Source organism: Lonchura striata, chromosome 2 (genome assembly GCF_050655825.1).
Source record: "Lonchura striata isolate lonStrDom1 chromosome 2, ASM5065582v1, whole genome shotgun sequence".
Taxonomy (NCBI): Eukaryota; Metazoa; Chordata; class Aves; order Passeriformes; family Estrildidae; genus Lonchura; species Lonchura striata.
In genome coordinates, this window is record NC_140704.1 from 91027825 (window position 1) to 91046128 (window position 18304).

The 18304-nt window shown below is 41.4% G+C and overlaps 1 protein-coding gene and 1 long non-coding RNA gene across 8 annotated transcripts in view; one reads left to right on the top strand and one right to left on the bottom strand.

Annotated features, from left to right (window-relative positions):
* Positions 1-663: 663 nt before the first annotated feature.
* Positions 664-7083, bottom strand: RMP24 (ribonuclease MRP subunit p24). 2 transcript variants are annotated; one of them, XM_021528779.3, is made up of 5 exons: positions 6349-6450; positions 6254-6276; positions 5374-5573; positions 2191-2399; positions 1596-1789 (listed from the first exon to the last, which is right to left on the bottom strand). In XM_021528779.3, the coding sequence occupies exons 1-5, from the start codon at positions 6420-6422 to the stop codon at positions 1636-1638; spliced, it is 660 nt and encodes a 219-aa protein (XP_021384454.2). In that variant the 5' UTR covers positions 6423-6450; the 3' UTR covers positions 1596-1635. The 2 variants fall into 2 exon arrangements, with proteins under 2 accessions (XP_085429794.1, XP_021384454.2); XM_085573668.1 differs by lacking the exon at positions 6254-6276 and having other exon boundaries at positions 664-1789; positions 6349-7083.
* Positions 7084-7222: 139 nt separating this feature from the next.
* The window catches only part of LOC110469733 (uncharacterized), a 96272-nt gene continuing 85190 nt past the window's right edge, over positions 7223-18304 (top strand). For 5 of the 6 annotated variants that reach the window (XR_014953381.1, XR_014953382.1, XR_014953383.1 and 2 more), the window contains exons 1-2: positions 7223-9314; positions 16993-17067. This is a non-coding gene — a long non-coding RNA (uncharacterized LOC110469733). The remainder of the gene's footprint in view (positions 9315-16992; positions 17068-18304) is intronic. The other variant, XR_014953379.1, reaches the window with a different exon arrangement.

Sequence of the window (18304 nt, forward strand, 5' to 3'; positions counted from 1 at the left end):
ATTCTGTGAAAGTCCAGTTAACAGAAGAAGCACTCTTAAATGCTAATAATATAAATGCTAAGTAATATAAAAGCACTGGAGATTATTTCTACCCACCATTTTGAAGCACACTTGTAAAACAAGAAAAGGTACTGAATGACTTCTTTCTCTGTGTTCCCAGAATAAAGTCTAATAGCTCACAATAACAATCGCTTTTAACAACATACCTAGATGTATCTGACAACTCTGGTAATTCCAAAAAAAAAAGATGTTGTTTGGATCATGACAAGGTTCTATCTCTGGTAACAAATAGTGTGCTGCAGAGGTAACACATTTGGTGTGCACAATGCCTGTAGCTCAGTGCTCACCACCCACAAAACATTTTTGGAAATGCAGTTTAGACAAGCTCTCCTGTGATCCTGTGGATAGATCACCCATTAACTTTCTCTGCACACTGATTGTGCTCCCCCCTTATGTCTTTTATCCCTTCTCTATAGTTTTATCCAAAAAGAATGCATTCTTGAGACGGCAAGATGGTATGTAAGAAGCACTGTAAACAGGGACAATGGGGAAATATGCTTTGATCTAATAAACACATTAACATTGGGGAACCTTAAAACACAGCAGATGCCTGTGCTGGTTTCACAATGCCCTCATGGGAAGCACAGCAGTACCTAATGTGTGTACTTTTAATAAGAAAATTTATTGCAAAATTTGTATTTTCAAATACTTTTGTGCAATGAACATTTGCCATCAACAAAGTATTTTTCCAGAGGACTGGATTGTAAGTACAGCAACATGTCAATTAATGCCAAGTTCTACACTGGAAAAGGCAACACTCCAAGGTTTGTATTTTGATTAAAGAATGGCAGTTCATTTTATCCTACATGTACATAAGAGACAATGAGCAGTGCATCTTCCAGTTATTGTGCAAGTGTACAGGAGTTACAAAAAGGTTACATGCCAATATCTGAGACTCTTAAGTATAGTTTACAAAAAACTATTGTCTCCTGTCCTGGACTGCTTCCCAGTCCATCAAGTTATTTGCTGGTTCTGTTTCTTAAGCAGTGTTCACTGAGTCCAAAGGCACTTAAAGCAAACTATTCATTAAACTAGCAAATGGAAAGGAAAACACAGATATTTAAACCTAAGAAAGTTAAAAGCATTTACTAGTTGGCTCTATTTTTCAGGTGGGGGGCGGGGGCAATGTGAAGCACCATGTGCAGAACTATCACTGCAGACTGTATAGCAGAACAGGCTATAACCTCTATAACCTCAGCCCTAAACAGTGACTTTATTATACTTTGCTCTGTGCCAAACATAAATTGAAAATCTTTAATCTTGACAATTAAATTGTCCTGGTGGGGCAATCATCAGCTTCCTCAAAGGATAAATCCTGGCTTTTAATTCTTGGGGCATCAGAAAACTGCAAAACATGTTCAAGATTCCCAAGCATATTAAACTGGCTATCTTCTCATCTCTATCTGGGAGGCCATTACTTCCCTTAGAAACAAACCTTCCTTCTAAAAAGCATGGTCTATGCTTCCATAAGGTAGAGGATGTTAGCTTGAGTTGTAAAGGAATCACTTTGTTGATTTACTAAAACTGGAGCAATATTTATTGCTGTAATCTTTATTACTTTGAAATAATATATAACTAAAGTAGAGTCAAGAAGGTTTTGAAATCTGCCTTCTGGCTTTTCTCTTTTTCTTCTAGGTCAAGCATCCGTTTTAGTTTAGAAAAGTGAAATTTGGAGTTTCGAGGAGTCTTGGAAGCAGAGCTGGTTGTTGCGTGTCCAGAATCACGTGTTCTGAAAACAAAAGATTCAAATGTCTTAAAAGGGAGAAATCAGAATTAACAAAAATTAACTGTGAAAGCACACATAATTTGAGTGAAAAATATCCAAGAGAAACAGTGTATTTCTATGTGCAAGTGGGAAGTCAGAAGTGTTACTTTGTCATACAAATTTTAGGACAGACATTTTGCACTAAAGGCACACATGTAACTGGGCATTCTTTGCACACAGTGGCTTTTCATGAGAATCTCTGATTTTAAAGGCTGGAAAGTTAGAACTGATCTCCTCAACTGTACCAACAGAGAAATACACTAAGTTATCAATTTAAACTTTATCAAATAACTGATCTAAAATTAACAAGATTTAATACACTCTACTTGGCAAAGGGCTGCTTTAAATAGGAAAGAAACAAGTACCTGGAAAGTGATGAGGGAGCGTTCCCTTTAGATCCCAACCTACTGCAGCTTACAGGTGTCATTTTCTTTGCAGACTGAATTTTTACATCTGGTGTCTTCAGGCTAGATTTGATACCTGGAGTGCCACAATTTTGTGTTGTGGCTGCCAGAAAATCCCTGCTTTTACCATAGTATCTTGTTGTTTTGTTGCAAGATTTGCAAGTAACCAGCTATGGAGAGAAGAAAGGAAATACCAAGGTGTCTTTCAGTCCTTCCACCTTTATGTTATAAAGCCATCAGAAGAATTATCCAAACTGTTCTCCAAACACCATGAAATAAATTAAGTATTTGCTTAAATGAAACATGAGATACTAAAAAGTAACATATGTTTATAACTTTGTAACTCATGTTTTAATTCAGGCTTCTTAAACCAATCATGTCCTTCAGGTTTATCTGGAAATTACTCCAATTCCCTACAAACTAGTTTCAGAATACCCATACTGCTGAATGTAATATTGTACAATGAAATACAGAGAATCCTGTCAAGACATGAAATGGCTCCTCAACTGGGCAAATCATATTTTGAGTGTACAAGATACGCTGAGTATACTGGAGTACTCCTATACACTAGGAGTTTGGCTAAAAAATGTGACATTCTTTGTCATCTAAAATCATTGGCATATTGTACCCCTGATGAAGTTATATTGCACACTTTTCAGGGAATCCTGGAATAAAATATTTAAACTACCAAACTCTCAAACCCAGTCATCCATCTTACTAAAAACAGCAAGTCTTAGTGAACCAAGGTGAGGCTTTGTAATAGGGCAAAAGTACTTACTACAATAAGGAGGATGTTCTAAACAAAGGGCACTTTCTCTTCTCTCTGTGTACCTCTAGGCTGCAGGGAACTTCAGCAGCACACCAAGCTGAGAGGTGCATCAGAACTGATCACATCACCCAGTCAGAGACTGTCAGGCATCCCTGATATCCCTTACTGCTATGGCAACTACTCATACTAAGAGACATGAAAGTAATACAGCCAGACAGCTTTCTGAGGCACCAATTAGACTGACAGAAAAACAGTTTCATGACGCTTCTGGTTAAAAATAACATACTCAAAAGACTGTCACAAAAATGTCTAAGCAGTTTTGAAAACATCTACACCAAATCATTCTTCATTTCAAAGTGTGTAAATTCAGATAGTTTATTAAAAATCACCTTTAGAGATGCTGAAATGAAACATTTTTAGTTAAGTGTTTTGACTTCCTCTAGACATTATATTTTGTCAGCTTAATGAACTAAAAAAAAGAAGTAGCATTAACTATTTTAGTGCTCAGGAACTGATGTGTTTTTAGTTCTTATAAATGAAATTAGGGTGGGAAACAAACTCAGCATTTCATGGTGACTTAGCACTGCATGGAATATAAATAGAGGTGACCATTTTACAATGCAGGAATTACTGGATTAATCATAGCACTTCACAGCTAATTTCCATTCCCTGAAATGGATCAGCAGTCAACTCCAAAAATTTTTACAGCCCTGAAACAGTCCCTATGTTATATATCTTCTTATGGCAGAAGCAATCTAAAATCAAGTTCTACTTGCTAAGAAAGTTCTCAGAGGTTCAACTTGCAACATTATTGCTCACATTAATTCCCAACCACACTGGAATTTTCATTTGCACAAGTCTCAGGTATTAGATTACGGGGATCTACATTGCTAATTTTGAAAGCTGCCAGTTGCTGACAGCATTTTTAAAGACTTAAGACAAGAAACACTTAAATCATAATCCACAGGACAAATTCAAACTGAACAAAACACAAGTACAGCAAACTGTAATTACATACCAAGATTAAAATATTACTCAGAGTTTAAACTGGACCTACTTAAACTGAATTTTAAACTACTCATATGAATGCACAGTGTGTCTCTAACAAACACTCTCCAGCTACACAGTAAGTCTAAGAGCCCATCACTATTTCATAGGACACTGCTCTGTTCATCAGTTGCTTAAAGGGACAGTTTTTAATGCATCCTCAACATTCGTGACACCAGAAAAATAAAGCAAAGATAGCAGTTTGAAGAATCACAGAACATCTTGATTTGGAAGGGCCCACATGCATCATCAAATTTCAGCTCCTGGCTGAGCACAGGGCGTGCCAAGAATCACAGCATGTGCCTGAGTCTTGTCCCAGTGCTTCTTAAACTCCTGTCAGCCTTGGTGCTGTGACCCCTTCCCTGGGAAGCCTGTTCCAGTGCCCAACCACCCTCTGGGTGAAGAACCTTTTCAGATGTCCTTTCTGAAGCTCAATTTTGATCTACAATTTGGGGAGACTGCCTTTATGAAGCATCTAATTTTGTTCTGACAGCCTTGCTCTGACAGTAAAAATCTTGGTTATATATTCCTCGGTTTAAATTTTTTAATGGACTCTTCAATAATTTTTGGTTTCACAAAATTTACTCCTGTAATCACAAGACTCCTATCCAAGAAAATTCCAAGTGTGTCAGCAACTGCTGGGCACAATAGGATGCTGTCTCATTTACTACAACAACCATTCACATAACCTGTTTTTAAAATAGCACATACCTTGGAAACACTAGTTAAATGTTTACTATTATTCTCTTCCAATAGTAATTAAATGTCACATTCCTGAGTACTTTTAGGATAAATAACTGAGGCCTCAAGAAAAACATCAACTTGTAGAAATTACTTCTGTAGTTTAGTTTTAAACTAGTTCCTATACACAGTAATATTCAGACAAACGTAAAAAATTCTATTAATACAGATGGCAATAATAATCTGATGTAGCCATGAGAGGCTAGTGAAATACATGAAGTAAAGCTTGTGTTAAAACATATTTGCTCAACAAGTGATAAACTGAAACAAAGGCAGTAAATGAGATGTTTGTGTAGCTTCTCTAGCATGTGGACTCACAATGTATTTTTTTGAGAGAAAAGCTTACTGGTCTTGTCACTGTGTTTAAATCTACCTTCCTACTGTGGAAGGCAGATTTTAAAAATGTTGTTTATGTATAGAAGTTATTCCAAAAAGAAAGGAAAAGTCTTATGCTCGTGAAAAAGAAATATGTGGGCACCTCTTCTAAGAGAAAGGCTTCTGTCTCTTCTTTTTTTTTGCTACTGAAATAGGGACATGAAATTTAAGGAAATACCATGTACATGTCAGTTCCAAATAACTGTCCTTACCAGAATGCTTCTTGACTCCCTGTACTTTCTCAAAAGCTTTGTCTGTTTCATGTTAAGTTTATAATTCTTTGCCTCACGTTTAAGAACCTTCTCTATCTGCGGAGTCACTTTCATCTTTGGTTTGAGGCGCACCCGGTAGCTATCAGGAACCAGAAACTGGAAGCAGTAAGGACATATCCTTTCTAATCCACGTTCATTACCTACAGATAAATAAAGGCAAAAGGATGAAATAACTATGTTTTATCAGCAAACTTTTATATGGTGTGTTTCAATTTTAAAATTACCTAGGTATATGTTTTTGTGCTTCAGATAACACTAGAACACAAAAGGAAGCTGAGCACCAGAATGTACTCAGCTGAGCACAATTCAGACTAAATTAATGCATGGCGCAAATTTACACAATATGTAACTGCAGATTTTCCTGGGAAAAATGCAATTCCTTCCTAAAAATATTTAGCAAACGAGGCTCACAATTCTGCAAAGAGCTCCATGTAGGCACACTCTTCTACCAGATTAGGGACACCACAGTCTCAGAAAGCTCTTTGCCCATTTTAAGTGTGAGAAGATGACACGACCTCAGGCTAGAATGAAGAAACGCTTTGAGATAAATTTCAGAGCCAACAAGAGGCTCGCTCCTGGCATCCGCCTCATTATCTCCTGCTGCCGGAGCCGGACTCGGGCGCCTCTCCCTGAACCCCGGGGGACACCCGGCCCTGCTTCCCGGCGAGCTCTCCAGGACTGCCGGCAGCCGCCGGGGCCAGGGGGAAGGGCAGGGAAAGGGCGAGCCGGCATTCATTCCCGTCCTTCCGCAGCCTCCCGGGAGCTCCGAGCCCCGCTCCGGCCCCGGCTCCACCGCCCGCGCCCGGGGCCCCTCACTCGCCTCGGGAGCTGCGGAGCATCCACCTGCGCGGGAGAGAGGGAAAGCGTCAGGGCCGTCCCGCCGGGCCCCCGCCCCGCCCCGCCACCATTCCTTACAGCAGGAATCGCGCCTGTCCCGGGCAGGCCTCGGCCAGCTGCTCCGCCGCCGCCAGCAGCCGCCGCCGGCCCATGGCGCCGAGCCCCGCCCGCCGGAAAGGAAGGGAGGGGAAGGAAGGAAGGGAAGGAAGGGAGGGAAGGAAGGGAGGGAGGGAAGGAAGGGAGGGAGGGAAGGAAGGCGGGGATGTGCAGCGCCCGGCCGAGCCCGGCGGCAGCGCGGCCGCAGCTGCGGGTACCGCGCCGGCTCCTGTCCCGAAGTGCGAAAAGCCTTCCCAGGAGGAAAGAAAACTTTTACCGTAGCGAAAGAAGCGTGAGGAAGAGCTGCTTTACGGTGAGGGCGGCAGAGCGCTTGGGCTGGCTCAGAGAGGTCGTGGGTCTCCTTGTCTGGAGACATGCCAGTCCCACCTGGATGCGTTCCTGTGTCACCTGCTCCAGGGGACCCTGCCTTGGCAGTGCGGCTGGAATGGATCATTTCCAGAGGCCCCTTCAAACTGTTACAGTTTTGTGATTCTGCGAAAAAAAAAACCCAAAAAAACTCCAAACGCCACGCCTTTATTTCTCTGTGAGGGCTTCTCAGGTGAAAGAGCTGCAGCAGCAGCTCCCGAAATCCGCCTGATGCTCAGCAGTGCTGAACTTCATCTGTCACGCTCTCTGTTGCAGGCGCCTTTTCCGTGAATTTTGCCGACTGCAGACTTTGCTTTAGCACTCTGCAAATGTGCTCCCATTAAAAACAACCAACCAACAACAACAACAACAAAAAAGACCCCAAAAAATAACTAAACTAAAAAAACCCCTACCAAAACCACAAAAAAACACCCCAAAAACCTCCCCTGCAACTTCTCAAAAAAGCCCTAAAACCAAACCCCAAGCCTTCAGCTTTTCACCATTTGAGATGTGTTTTATTAATTCCCCTGGCCCTGTTCATTTGCTAGATGTTTTTATCCTTTGTTCTGTTGGTAATGGTGTTCATTTAGGAGAGGTATTCAGCTGAGCAGGCTTCGATATTCTATCAAGGAATTTGAATAAATATAATTATTTCTTATTTTCTGACATGGAGTAGCCAAGCACTTTAAAAATAGAAAAGCAAAGAGAAAAAGGAATTTCAAGGCTTCCTTTAAGACATCTTTACTGCACAGTCAATAAATCTGGACTCGTTAATTAAATGTTCATAATAGGTACAATTAGGGCCTCTGCTGACTCTATTTTTTAAATGAAACTAATTTTTTTTCAATTAACCTTTCAATGTTACATTTTTGCTGCCTTGTTGCTGGCTTTTTTGATCCTAATTTTTGAGTGAATTCCTACCTTTTCTGAGTGAAAGAGTATGCAATATCCATTCAAAACATTATCAGTGTCCATCAGTCAACAGATTTTTTGGCAAATGAAATAATCCCGTTTTTTAATACCGGAAGGGAAAAATGAAAGTACTTTTTGAACATAAGTAAGCAAAAATAATTCCAACACTTTTTCAAGGGGTGAGTCTGTGTCTATAGTTTTTCAAGCATGTTTGTTCCCTAGGGAAGTTGGTTGTGGAGGAAGAATGGTGAGGTAAGATAGTGCTTTCCCAGCTTCTGCCTAGATAAAGGGAAATATGCTAGGGATTTCTTCTTTTGCCTGGAGCTGGGACCCGACTTCTCTCTGCCCCTGGAGTGGTGCAGGTGGGCCAGAGCATCTGCACCAGCACCATGGATTAATCTTTTCTTGTGAGAACAGGTACCTGAGTGACCTGATTAGCCAGCATATGCTGTACTTATTAAGCAATGACTAACACAATGCAAAGGATAAATTTATATTCCCCCCTCCCCCTCCACCTTCACTTTTACACTCTTTATAACACTGCTTTTTTCTCCTTCAGTATCTTCCTCAGTATCATTCTGCCTGAAATGCTTATACATTTTTTTCTTCTGCTGCTCCTGAGACAACACTGGACCATTCCTTTTTATTTTTTATTTATTTTTTTTTTTTATCCTAGTTTGCTGGATTCTCTTTGCATTATAGATCATCTTTGTCCAAAAAGCAAGTCAAACAGCCCCTCCCAGTGCCATCCACACGCAGGGTGATGTGCCTTGTCCCGGGTCCTGTCACATGAGGCTTTCCCATATTAGGTGTGGTGCTGAATGTGCTAAACAAACCACCAGAGATAAAGGGGAAATGGCCAAAAACCTTCCTGCAGAACTCCCATCAGAAGGCAGTATTTCTGTGCATCCAGTGCTGGCAGGACGAAACCCTTAAAAACAGACAACCCTCAGAACCCCGGCACACTATTTATGGCATCAGTGGGATGAATTCATCCACATTTCAAGGCAGAACGCATTCGTCTCTACTTTTTCCTGGCTTTTGTTCACCAAAAAAAACCATCCCACGTTAGCAGAGCCATGTTACAAACTGCTTCCCGCTTCTGTTGTTTAGCGTTTTGTAGCTACCGCGGCTGGCCAACAGGCTGTAAATCTTGCCTGGTGTTTTGTAACAAAGGAAAAAATAGAATGATTTGTGTTGACTTTTGGTCATCGTGTATCATTATCGATCCGGGGGAGGGCGGCGAGGAGCGCCTACCGCGGATCTGTTGCTCGCCACTTCTCCGGGAAGGCGGCGTGAGCCGGCAGTCAGTAGAGGGCAATAGAGAAATACAGTTTGTGATGCCTAAAGGATTTGAAGCCCTGATTATGTGTTTACAGAAAAGAAAAAGAAGAAAAGAAGAGCCAGGAGGATAGGTTGTTCAGTTTACTACCGGAGACCTGACTGTGACAGAGCACCAAGAAAACAAAATGTTCAAAGAGAGTAAAGAAGACCTTCTACAGCATTTGCAAGTCTGTCCTTTTCTCTTCAGAGTTACGTAGGATAACTTAGCCAGAACTTATGGATGTCTGCATGTTCAGTGGACTCGGGAATGCACTGGGAGATGCAGAAACGTACTCTTTGGAAGAAACAGGAGAGGAGGCATTTCAAAGATCCTGCAGGTGACAAAGGTGAGCAAACTCACAGCTTCTCTTTCACGTGAGATAATAAATGTTCAGTCAGCTGTATAAAAGTCATGAACACACTGAGTGAGTGATAGAAATTATATGAGAATTTTGCTTTTTCAGGCATGCTTCTGCATGATTCATTTTCTCACAGAAAAAAAGAGAATAGTGATGCTACAAGGATAAGCATTTCCAAGCATATGTTATTTTGGAGACATGCTAAAACCAGTGACCTGTTTTATGTGTCATATTTTTTATTAGAACTGTTTGAAACGTGCTCATCGTTATACAAGGTTTATGTGCTATAGTTCCTAGACTCTAATTTATAGAGAAATATATAAAAAAAAATGTGACTATTGTTGTTCCTTGTAGAGGGGATTTTTGCTCAGCTTTTAGACATATGTGATTTGGAGATTTGGAGAAATTTATTAACAGATTTTTGGATGCATAGTGGGAATGCCCTCAGGTTTCTCAAAGGCTTTTTAATCAGAAAGATGTTGAGAAGGGATAACTAGGAATATAGTAATAACAAAAGATGTTAAGCCATAGAAATCAAGGGGTGGCAGAGGCTTGGGAAAACAGAAAAAAAACACAAGAGACTAAGTTAGAAAATAAACATGTGAAACACTTTTCTATTGCCAAGATCTCAGCTGGTGTCACCATAACACTTGGAAAATATCCTCAGGATGCCGGGAACCATTAAAGCAGTACAGATTATCAGAAGATAAACTTCCACTTCAGCTGCCACCACTACCAGAAGTGACCAAAAAGAAATGTTTGGGAAATGAAAGATGAAGAATCAAAGCAGTGACATTCTGAGGATATCACAGGGCAAATGCAAGGGTATCTAGAGGTCAGTCAGTACCCATTTGAAACAAAGCAGGCTGATAAATAAATAAATCATATTCTGAAACAAACCATCAGCCTTTAAAAGTTAATTAAAGGACAAGTTATTTGGTATTCCTCCTGAGCTTGGATTTATTTTGTAAGTGGTATCATAGGTGAGGCTAGTGATTTATCTATGCTTTGAGTGCCAAAACGTAAAAGATTTGTGTGGTTTTTGTTAGTTTATACATTGTTTAGAACACAGCTTCCTTGCAGTATGTACCTGAGGGAGGTGAAAGATAATGTATACAAAGCATGCCACTACATCCTGTGGGTTGGCAACGTCCATTTGATAGGGAAGGGACCCAATGACTATCAGAATCCATCTGATCTTGAAAGCTACAATTTTCAGTTTCCAATTTGTTCTTCCTTTCATTCAATTTTACAGTACTTTACATCTTCTTGTATACTTGTAAATCCATTATCTCAAAAGAAAATAGAAATTTAAGATGGTATTGACAAAAACCTCAGAGAGAAATATTCATGCAGCTTAATAGTGCCAACTCTTCTTTAAAGCAATTATTAACTCTGTATCTAAGATGTGAAGGTGTAGGGCAGTGAACATCCCTTATAACTGGTACCTATTTTCAGTGAAATTAGCAGGGTTTGCTGTGTGGTGTTATGTCTCTATAAATACAGTCAAAGGGATTTTTGTAGTGGGGAGCCACACGGTTCAGCGGCTGGGGCTGAGGCATGGGAATGAGGAATGGGAGCTACTGCTCCTGGAAGTCCAGGCCTTGCTTTGTCCCTGGGTGACTTTGTGGTACATTAGGCTTGTTTATGGTCAGCTGATGAAGTGGCCAGCCTGACGCTTTGCCCATGTCTAGGGCTGGGCTTTGAGTGGCAGGGTGCAGACAGTACAAGGAGGCCCTCCTTCCATGCAGGTTATGGGAAAGGCCATCGCCAGGCTGCAGCGTCCTTCAGTACTCAAACACACTCTTTTGCCAGATGTGCCTGTAAGTCCTTGTCACCTTGAGTCATAATAAACTAGTCCTTAACTTTCACTCACAGAGCAGTTGTCTAAAAATGTTGAAATCTCAAGCCAAAGCTTCACCTGTGAAAATATGCTACTAATTAATGTGTTAATTGTCATGTAAACCCCTTTGCTTAATGAGATGTGAAATAGCCCCTGCTGTTAGGAATATCAGTGTGCGCAGGAGTTTGTCCCAGGCACTCGGGGTCATTTATTGCTGCGCTGCAGCACAACCCAGGGATGCTATTTCAGCCTCTTGCCAAAATAGAAACGTTTTACTTTCTGATGAGTCATCTGGGTTTCACTGAGATCTTGCAAGGTTCCCCCACCCTATTCTTCTTTGCTGTGGAGTCCAGGCCCTGCCCTGGAGGCCTTGCTTTCCCAGGAAAAGATGGGGTGGAACCTGCTTCAGCAGCTGTCAGCTCCATTCCTTAATTAACTTGGAGCAGACTGCTAATGAATGATATGGAGTGTTTTCCCTGTCACTGGAGCCGAACATGCATCATTCCCAGCTTTTTCTGGCCAGCAGTGTGGCAGAGCAATGCTGGCAACTGAGTCAGAGTTTGCCACACGTTGTGCTAAATGTTTCCTGCATCAAGGCAGAAAGGGAACTAGGTCAACTAAAGGTGGCAACTTTAATCTATCTTCCAGGATGGGCTTACTTACAAACAACAGAGAAGAGCTATATGTTTCAAGAAAATATTTCCTTGCATTTTTTTTTCCTTCTTGTGCAAAAGGGGGTAGAGGAACACTTTATTTTTTCTTTATTTTTGCTTTAAATTATTTCCTTTGCCTTTTAAGTCTTAATGATCTGTTCTAAGGTTGCACTAGGTTGAGCATGAGGCTGGACTAGATGACCTCTAGAGGTTTCCAACCTTACCCTGTAATTTTCAACAATCATGCTGTTATTTTGAATTCCTCCTGACTCCAAATTACCTGGGAGAGGAAAAAAAACCTCACCACTATTTAAAGATAATTTTCTTTCCCCTTAAGTCATTATTTTAATTCATTTGAAAATGCACCAGAGAAAATAAAAGCCAGGTACTTCTAATAAATAACAGTGTTACAGAATAGTTCTTTGCAGTTCTTGGTTTCTGAGTTTTGTTGTAAAATACTTTAATTACCATGTTCAGGTTGCTCTGTAGAATTGCTATTAAGCAGAAATGTAGTCAGCTGAAGGATAAACTGTTTGAGGGCTGTACTCCCTGCTGCAGTCGAAAAGTGGCTTTTCACACCTGTTTATAGTATCCTAAGTTGGTCTTGTGTTTGAGAAGCTGGTGTCATTGCTGATTCTCTTCCAGTACTATGCCTGGTGACTCAGATGGTAAGAAGGAGTAAAATATTTACTGCTAAAGCTTGTGAAATAATATAAATTTTAAAAATCCATATTGGTTTTTTTCAGTAATCCATTTTAGCTAAATTCATTCCAAATTAAACTGTTGCCCAGCTGACATCCTTAATTCATCACCCTGGCTGAAACCAAGATCTTCAAAGCTATTTACAACAGCTAAACAAACATGTCTTTCATTAGCTTCGATTATAATGCCTGATGAAGTGCACAGAGGACCTGAATCTTTAGAGACGACAGTGATGGATATGATTTAGACACAGGAGAGGTAACAGAATCAGACTGATGCTTAGAGTGAGTTTCACATTCAAATATAAGTGGGTAGTGCAGCGCTTTATATCTACTTCAAAACTGCTGCTGCTGCTGCTGAGGCACAACATTTTGTAACTGCACTAGGAAGTGAGCACTTGGGTTTTCATTGCTGGCAATGGGGTCTTGTCCCCAAAACCTACTCCTCTTTTAAAGGATAAACTGGATGTAACTACCTCCTAAGTGTGAAGCAGCTACAGTAAAGAGGAAAAACTCCACGTGACATCAATTTAATTAGAATGCAGTATCATTGCCTTGATTAGTGATGGAAAACAGGAAACTTCTTCAGTGAGGGTTGTATTATAGTTCTGCCGTACTGAAAGGATTTAACCTTTGTCAAGTTGGCCTGCATGCAAGGCCCTCGGCTTTCCTGTGCCCCTCTGAGACTTTGTACAGAAAACAAACCAGCAAGGGGTAGATAATTCAACAGGAGATTTCCTTTTCTAAAATCCAGAGACCTCTGCTTAAGCATCCCAAGCAAGAAAAAGCGCACACAAGTTGCATGCACATATGTTAAACAAACATCACCAGAGTTGTGTTAACTTGTTGCTTATTTGGAGTGTGGAGAGGGGCTGTTGGAATCTCTGGTCTTTTTCAAGAAGGCACATAGCCATATGTTTTTATGTATTCTTTCCATTATCATTAGATAAAGCTAACAGTGGTGTTCAAGTACAGTCTGCATCAGTCCCTTGAAAGGTCATTTCCTTAGCGAGCAAAGACTTGTTTTCCCTCTTCAGAACAGTAGTTTTAAAGACTAGGTTGATAGCTGGGCAGACATAACAAAGTTTGTCAATTCATAATCAATTTATGGAAATGAATTTTTTTTCCTTCTTGTGTGCTTAAGCAATGTTTTCCTGATGAAAATATTTATGTATTGGTGGGGGTTTTTTTTGTTTGTTTGTTTGTTGGGATTTTTTTATTTCCTCCTTTCTCCTGAGCTAGTCTGAGATCTCTGTATCCCTTAGCACCTTTTAGAAAAAAAGATTTGATTATCCTAAGAGCAGGGAAGATAGACAGTGGAAAGCGTGAAGGAAGTCTAGGCAGAGATGCTGTGGCACACATAAGGTCTATGAAGAGCTTGTCACAGTGCATTTTGGCTCTCAGCTTCTGTTTCATTTGCTCCACTGATTAATCATTGGCTTGAGTGCTCAGGTACCATGGTGATCAACACACTACCAGTGCCACAAACCCAGCATGATGCATATTCATTGAAACACTATTTTTGAAATAAAACCAAAAATAAATGCAACTTTTGAAAATCCTCAGCATAGCTAACATTGCCATGTACTTTCCTCTCTAACAATATAAATTAGCATGGTAGTATAGAAGCTTCTTCCTCCCATTTTAGATTTTTCCTTCTGCTGTTGATTTCCACAGCTTTCTCATTAAGTGGTTTGAAAGGCTTCAGACTTTTTCCATATGTTGAGTATAGCACATTTGTGCATTGGCCTTTCTGTGCATCTATTGAGATGTTTGTTCCACTGTCATCAATATTAATATCAAGGAAAGGCCCTTGGAATAAGAGTCAAATGCATCCTTGCTCTGTTAAGCCCCAACAGTTTGCTAAGTGTGACCTTTGGGAAGCTACGGGTATAAAGTTCAACCTTGAAAATCTTGGCCAGCAAGTAACTGATGGAATGCCAATTGGCAAGCTCTTCTTCCTTCTCCAAATGCAGAGCCTCTGCCTGGATAGCTCCAATGCAGCATCTCTTCCACAGTGTCAGGTTTTGAGGTCTGATCCTCACACAGACCTCTGGTGCTGTTGCTAATTTTTATAATGTTGTGCTATTTATATCTCTATTTGAATATGTAAGGTGGCTAACCTTACATATTCAGCACTGAGCAGTAGTTTCCCACTGAGAATGTTACTGTGCCAGCATCCCTCAAAGATAACTGCAAGGAATATAGAAAAAAAAAGTGCCTCTTTATCATGAGGACCTTATGAATTTGCTCCTGGTTTTGGTATCTTGAATTGCTTCACAATGCTGCTCTCTGAGCACTGGTGCCTGGGGCAGATTCAATACCATGCTGTCAGTCAAGGAGCCCCCAGCACATGGCATGCTCATGAGGCAAATAAACCACAGAGGAGGGAATTAGATGGAGCTAGATGCAAGGTATGCATTGTTGTGGTGTGGTTTGATTTAGTCAGTTGGTTTTATTAATGTTAGTTAGCCTTTATGCTCCCCCATTTGTCCTCTCACAGTTGGTTTGATCCAAGTTGTTTCCCCAAAAGTTCCTGCCACTCTGCTCCCCAGTTATCTGTCAGTCTTCTCACCTCTCTCTGTTTTCTCCTCAACCTGAGTTTGTTTATCCCCTTTTGGCTGTCAATCCTGTAACCACCCCCAGTTTCTTCCAGAAAGTTCTGTATCAATCACTCCAGTTTAGCTTTTCTATTTGTCCCGTGACCTTGTACCTACCCCTGTTACATTATCATAGGTTGTTGTATCCCTCTCCGGTTTATCCCCATTGGGCAAGACAGGTTTGTGCCCCTGTCCACCCCCTGTAGGGAAAGCTGCGCTCCAGGACAGCTTGGATGAATGGAGACGAGAGATCTCTGAAGGCTGCTCTTAGAATATCAGTTTTCTTAGGGATGCAGAAAGGTCCTGCTTTGAGCTGCCAGACACAGCACGTGGTGAGGCTTGAGGGGACGGGGGAGGGGAGAGACAAGGGGTAGAGAGGATGCTCTAGGAGAGGGTGGAAGTTCCAAGAGAGAGGGGATTCCAAGAGGGGGAAGATCCAAGAGAGGGGAAGTTCCAAGAGAGGGGAAGAGCCAAGAGGGCGTCTGACCCCTCAGAGACCCCTTATCAGGGGACTTCAAGGTGGGCTGGAACAAGACTCGGGCCAATGGGGTCACAGACACCTGATGTTTCAGGGGAGGGTTACAGGTGTGGGATGAACCACACATTTTGGGGGGTGAGATGGAACAGTCCATTTGACTTTTGGACTTATCTGTAGGTAACGGTATTGTCCAACCAGTAGGGGGGATTGTTTTCATCCGGGCTGTACTATGGTGAATTTTTTGCCAGGCAATTATATTTATCCATCCTTTCCAACACCCACCCCCATTTAAGTTGCTGTAATCTTTGATTTCTTCGGCATTTGTCACTGCACCCCCCCAGAGGGCAACTTTCTTGCCCCACCTGGACTCTTTGGGCTGGCAGACAAGTGTCCTTCTCCCATCCCTTCCCCTCCTCTCATGGTGCAGAGCTACCCAAGCTGCGCACCCCCGAGCAGCGCTCAGCACCATCGGGGGCAGACGATTCTCCCCGGAGGTGCCGCTCTCGTGGCGGCCACGCGGCCGCACGCGGGCAGCGCTGGCCGGACCCTTCCACCCACCCAGGGCCATGGCCAGTAGCCACCACAATGCATCCACTGGGGCTGGGTAATTATTCCTCAAACTCTGCTGATCAAACTTTTGTTTCAGCTGTTGGGAAATGGAAAGTACATAAGTTTCCTCTTACATTCCTCTCATAAGAAAAAAATATGCCAAATACTTTTTTCAGGCGTGTCTTACCATCTGCTTTGACAGCAATTATTTCACCAATTGGTGTGGGACAAGTTCCATTAATAGATGGTGTAAGCATGCAAAAAACCTCAAAACTTAAAGAGTGATGCAGGGATGCTGTTTATCTTTCTCTCGTATGATGTAGGAAGGGCCTGTGATGCATTGCTTTGCAGGAGTTGGAGACACTTAAAATAATTGTAAAGACAAACCAACATACTGAATCCCCCATATTATTGATTTATCTTTTTTTAAGTATAGTAAAGACACTAAATATGGCAATCACATTGATATTCCTGAGCCAAAGAGTGAGTGAGATTTATAGGACTTGTGGGTCAGGACAGTGGTTTCCTCCCTAGCCTGCTTCCTGTGAGATCTGAGCTGATGTTGTTGCAGGGCTGAGGGGAGAGAAGCCAGAACTTAACCTCTAAGGATTTTATTTGGAAATCATTGTAGTTGGGATCCCCTCCTCTCCATCTATCATTCTTCAGTATGGGAATTTCCAGCTTGAGGCTATCCAGTCCTTGAACTTACTATGATCCACAAATCCTTGTAAAACATATAGGTACAGTTGCTCTGCTCTGGTGCTTTGCAGCAGAGAAAGAACAAACCTTTAGGAAAGTGGAAAATGAGCACTGCTTGCTTCCTTTGTGTCTCCTGACTCCAGGGCCAGTGTAGGTACAGTCACATCTCTCTCCCAGGAGGACGATGGGCCAGACTGCAGAGAAAGGCACCAGACAGGGTGAGTACTAGTACTAGTACTGTGGGATGTGGGTGTAAAAACTTAAAATCCTGTAGCCTGTAATAACTTAAAATGCCTGTAGCATGATTGAAAAACTGGGCTGTGGCATCAGAACACGAGTTGTCCTCTAAAATGATTTTGTTACCATGATATTGCCAGTCTTACAGGCAACCCTTCTTGCCAACTGTTTCCTCCTTTTTATTGATCTACAGTAATTTTTTAGCTACTTTTTTTGTGACTTTGAATACTTCTGGTTTCTTTGTGTACTTTGAATTATTTTTTGGTGTTCCTTTGCATTAAAGTTGGGGGCTATTCATAGCATTCATAGGTTGAGTTCAATTATTTCCCTTATACTTCTTTTCCCAAGCTTGTTCCTTATTTGAGAACCACTCTAGAACACATGCAAATGAATGTGGAAAGAGGCATCTCTTGCCAACAAATCTGTGCACTTGGTTTTTTCCATGGACTGTAGTCTTGAACTTTGCAAGTCTTTGGAATCTTTCCTGGATGAGCAGCTCTGGATTATTCACCAATTTTTCTTTGGAGATGGAGTGAAAATAAACATGAGCTTGGAATGCTGGGTGCCAGCTCAAACCCAGACTTTCCCTATGTAAGCACAGAACAGAGAGATTTAATTTGGCCCCTTTTAGATTATGATCCCGTGTCAGAGTGAGGGTTTAAGTCTGAGTGGTGTGCAGTGTGATACTCATGTAACTATAAATACAGTGGCTTAGTGCTTGCAATATATTTACAGCCTCCTATTCACTCCTAACTAGTGGCATTTTCCTTTTCGGCTACCGTGGGAGAAACTGTGGGCTTTACTGTTGGAATTTAGTTTGGTACCTTCTGATGGCAATAAAGCCTGCAGATACAGAAGCACGATAAATGCTCAGACATGAGGGTGAGAAATTAGTCCATTTCCAAGCAATCTTAACATCTGCTGGAATGAGCAGAGTTTATGTAGGTTGAACAATTTCAGCCATGGTTCACTTTCATGAAAGGAGATCCATGATTTTTCTGTCCTCAAACACTTATAGTTTTGGCTAAAAAGGTGGACCTGATGCCAAAAAGTGTTCAGATTTTCAAAGTGTCTAATTAACAACAGGGATTGGTTATGCCAGGAATAAAAAATATGTAAGGCAAGGGAAGCAATCACCTGGTCTGATGCTGAAAGGGTTAATGAGGAATTAAGGAGAGGGAAAAAAATAAAGGCTTCTAGAGTTGTGTTTAATTTTTC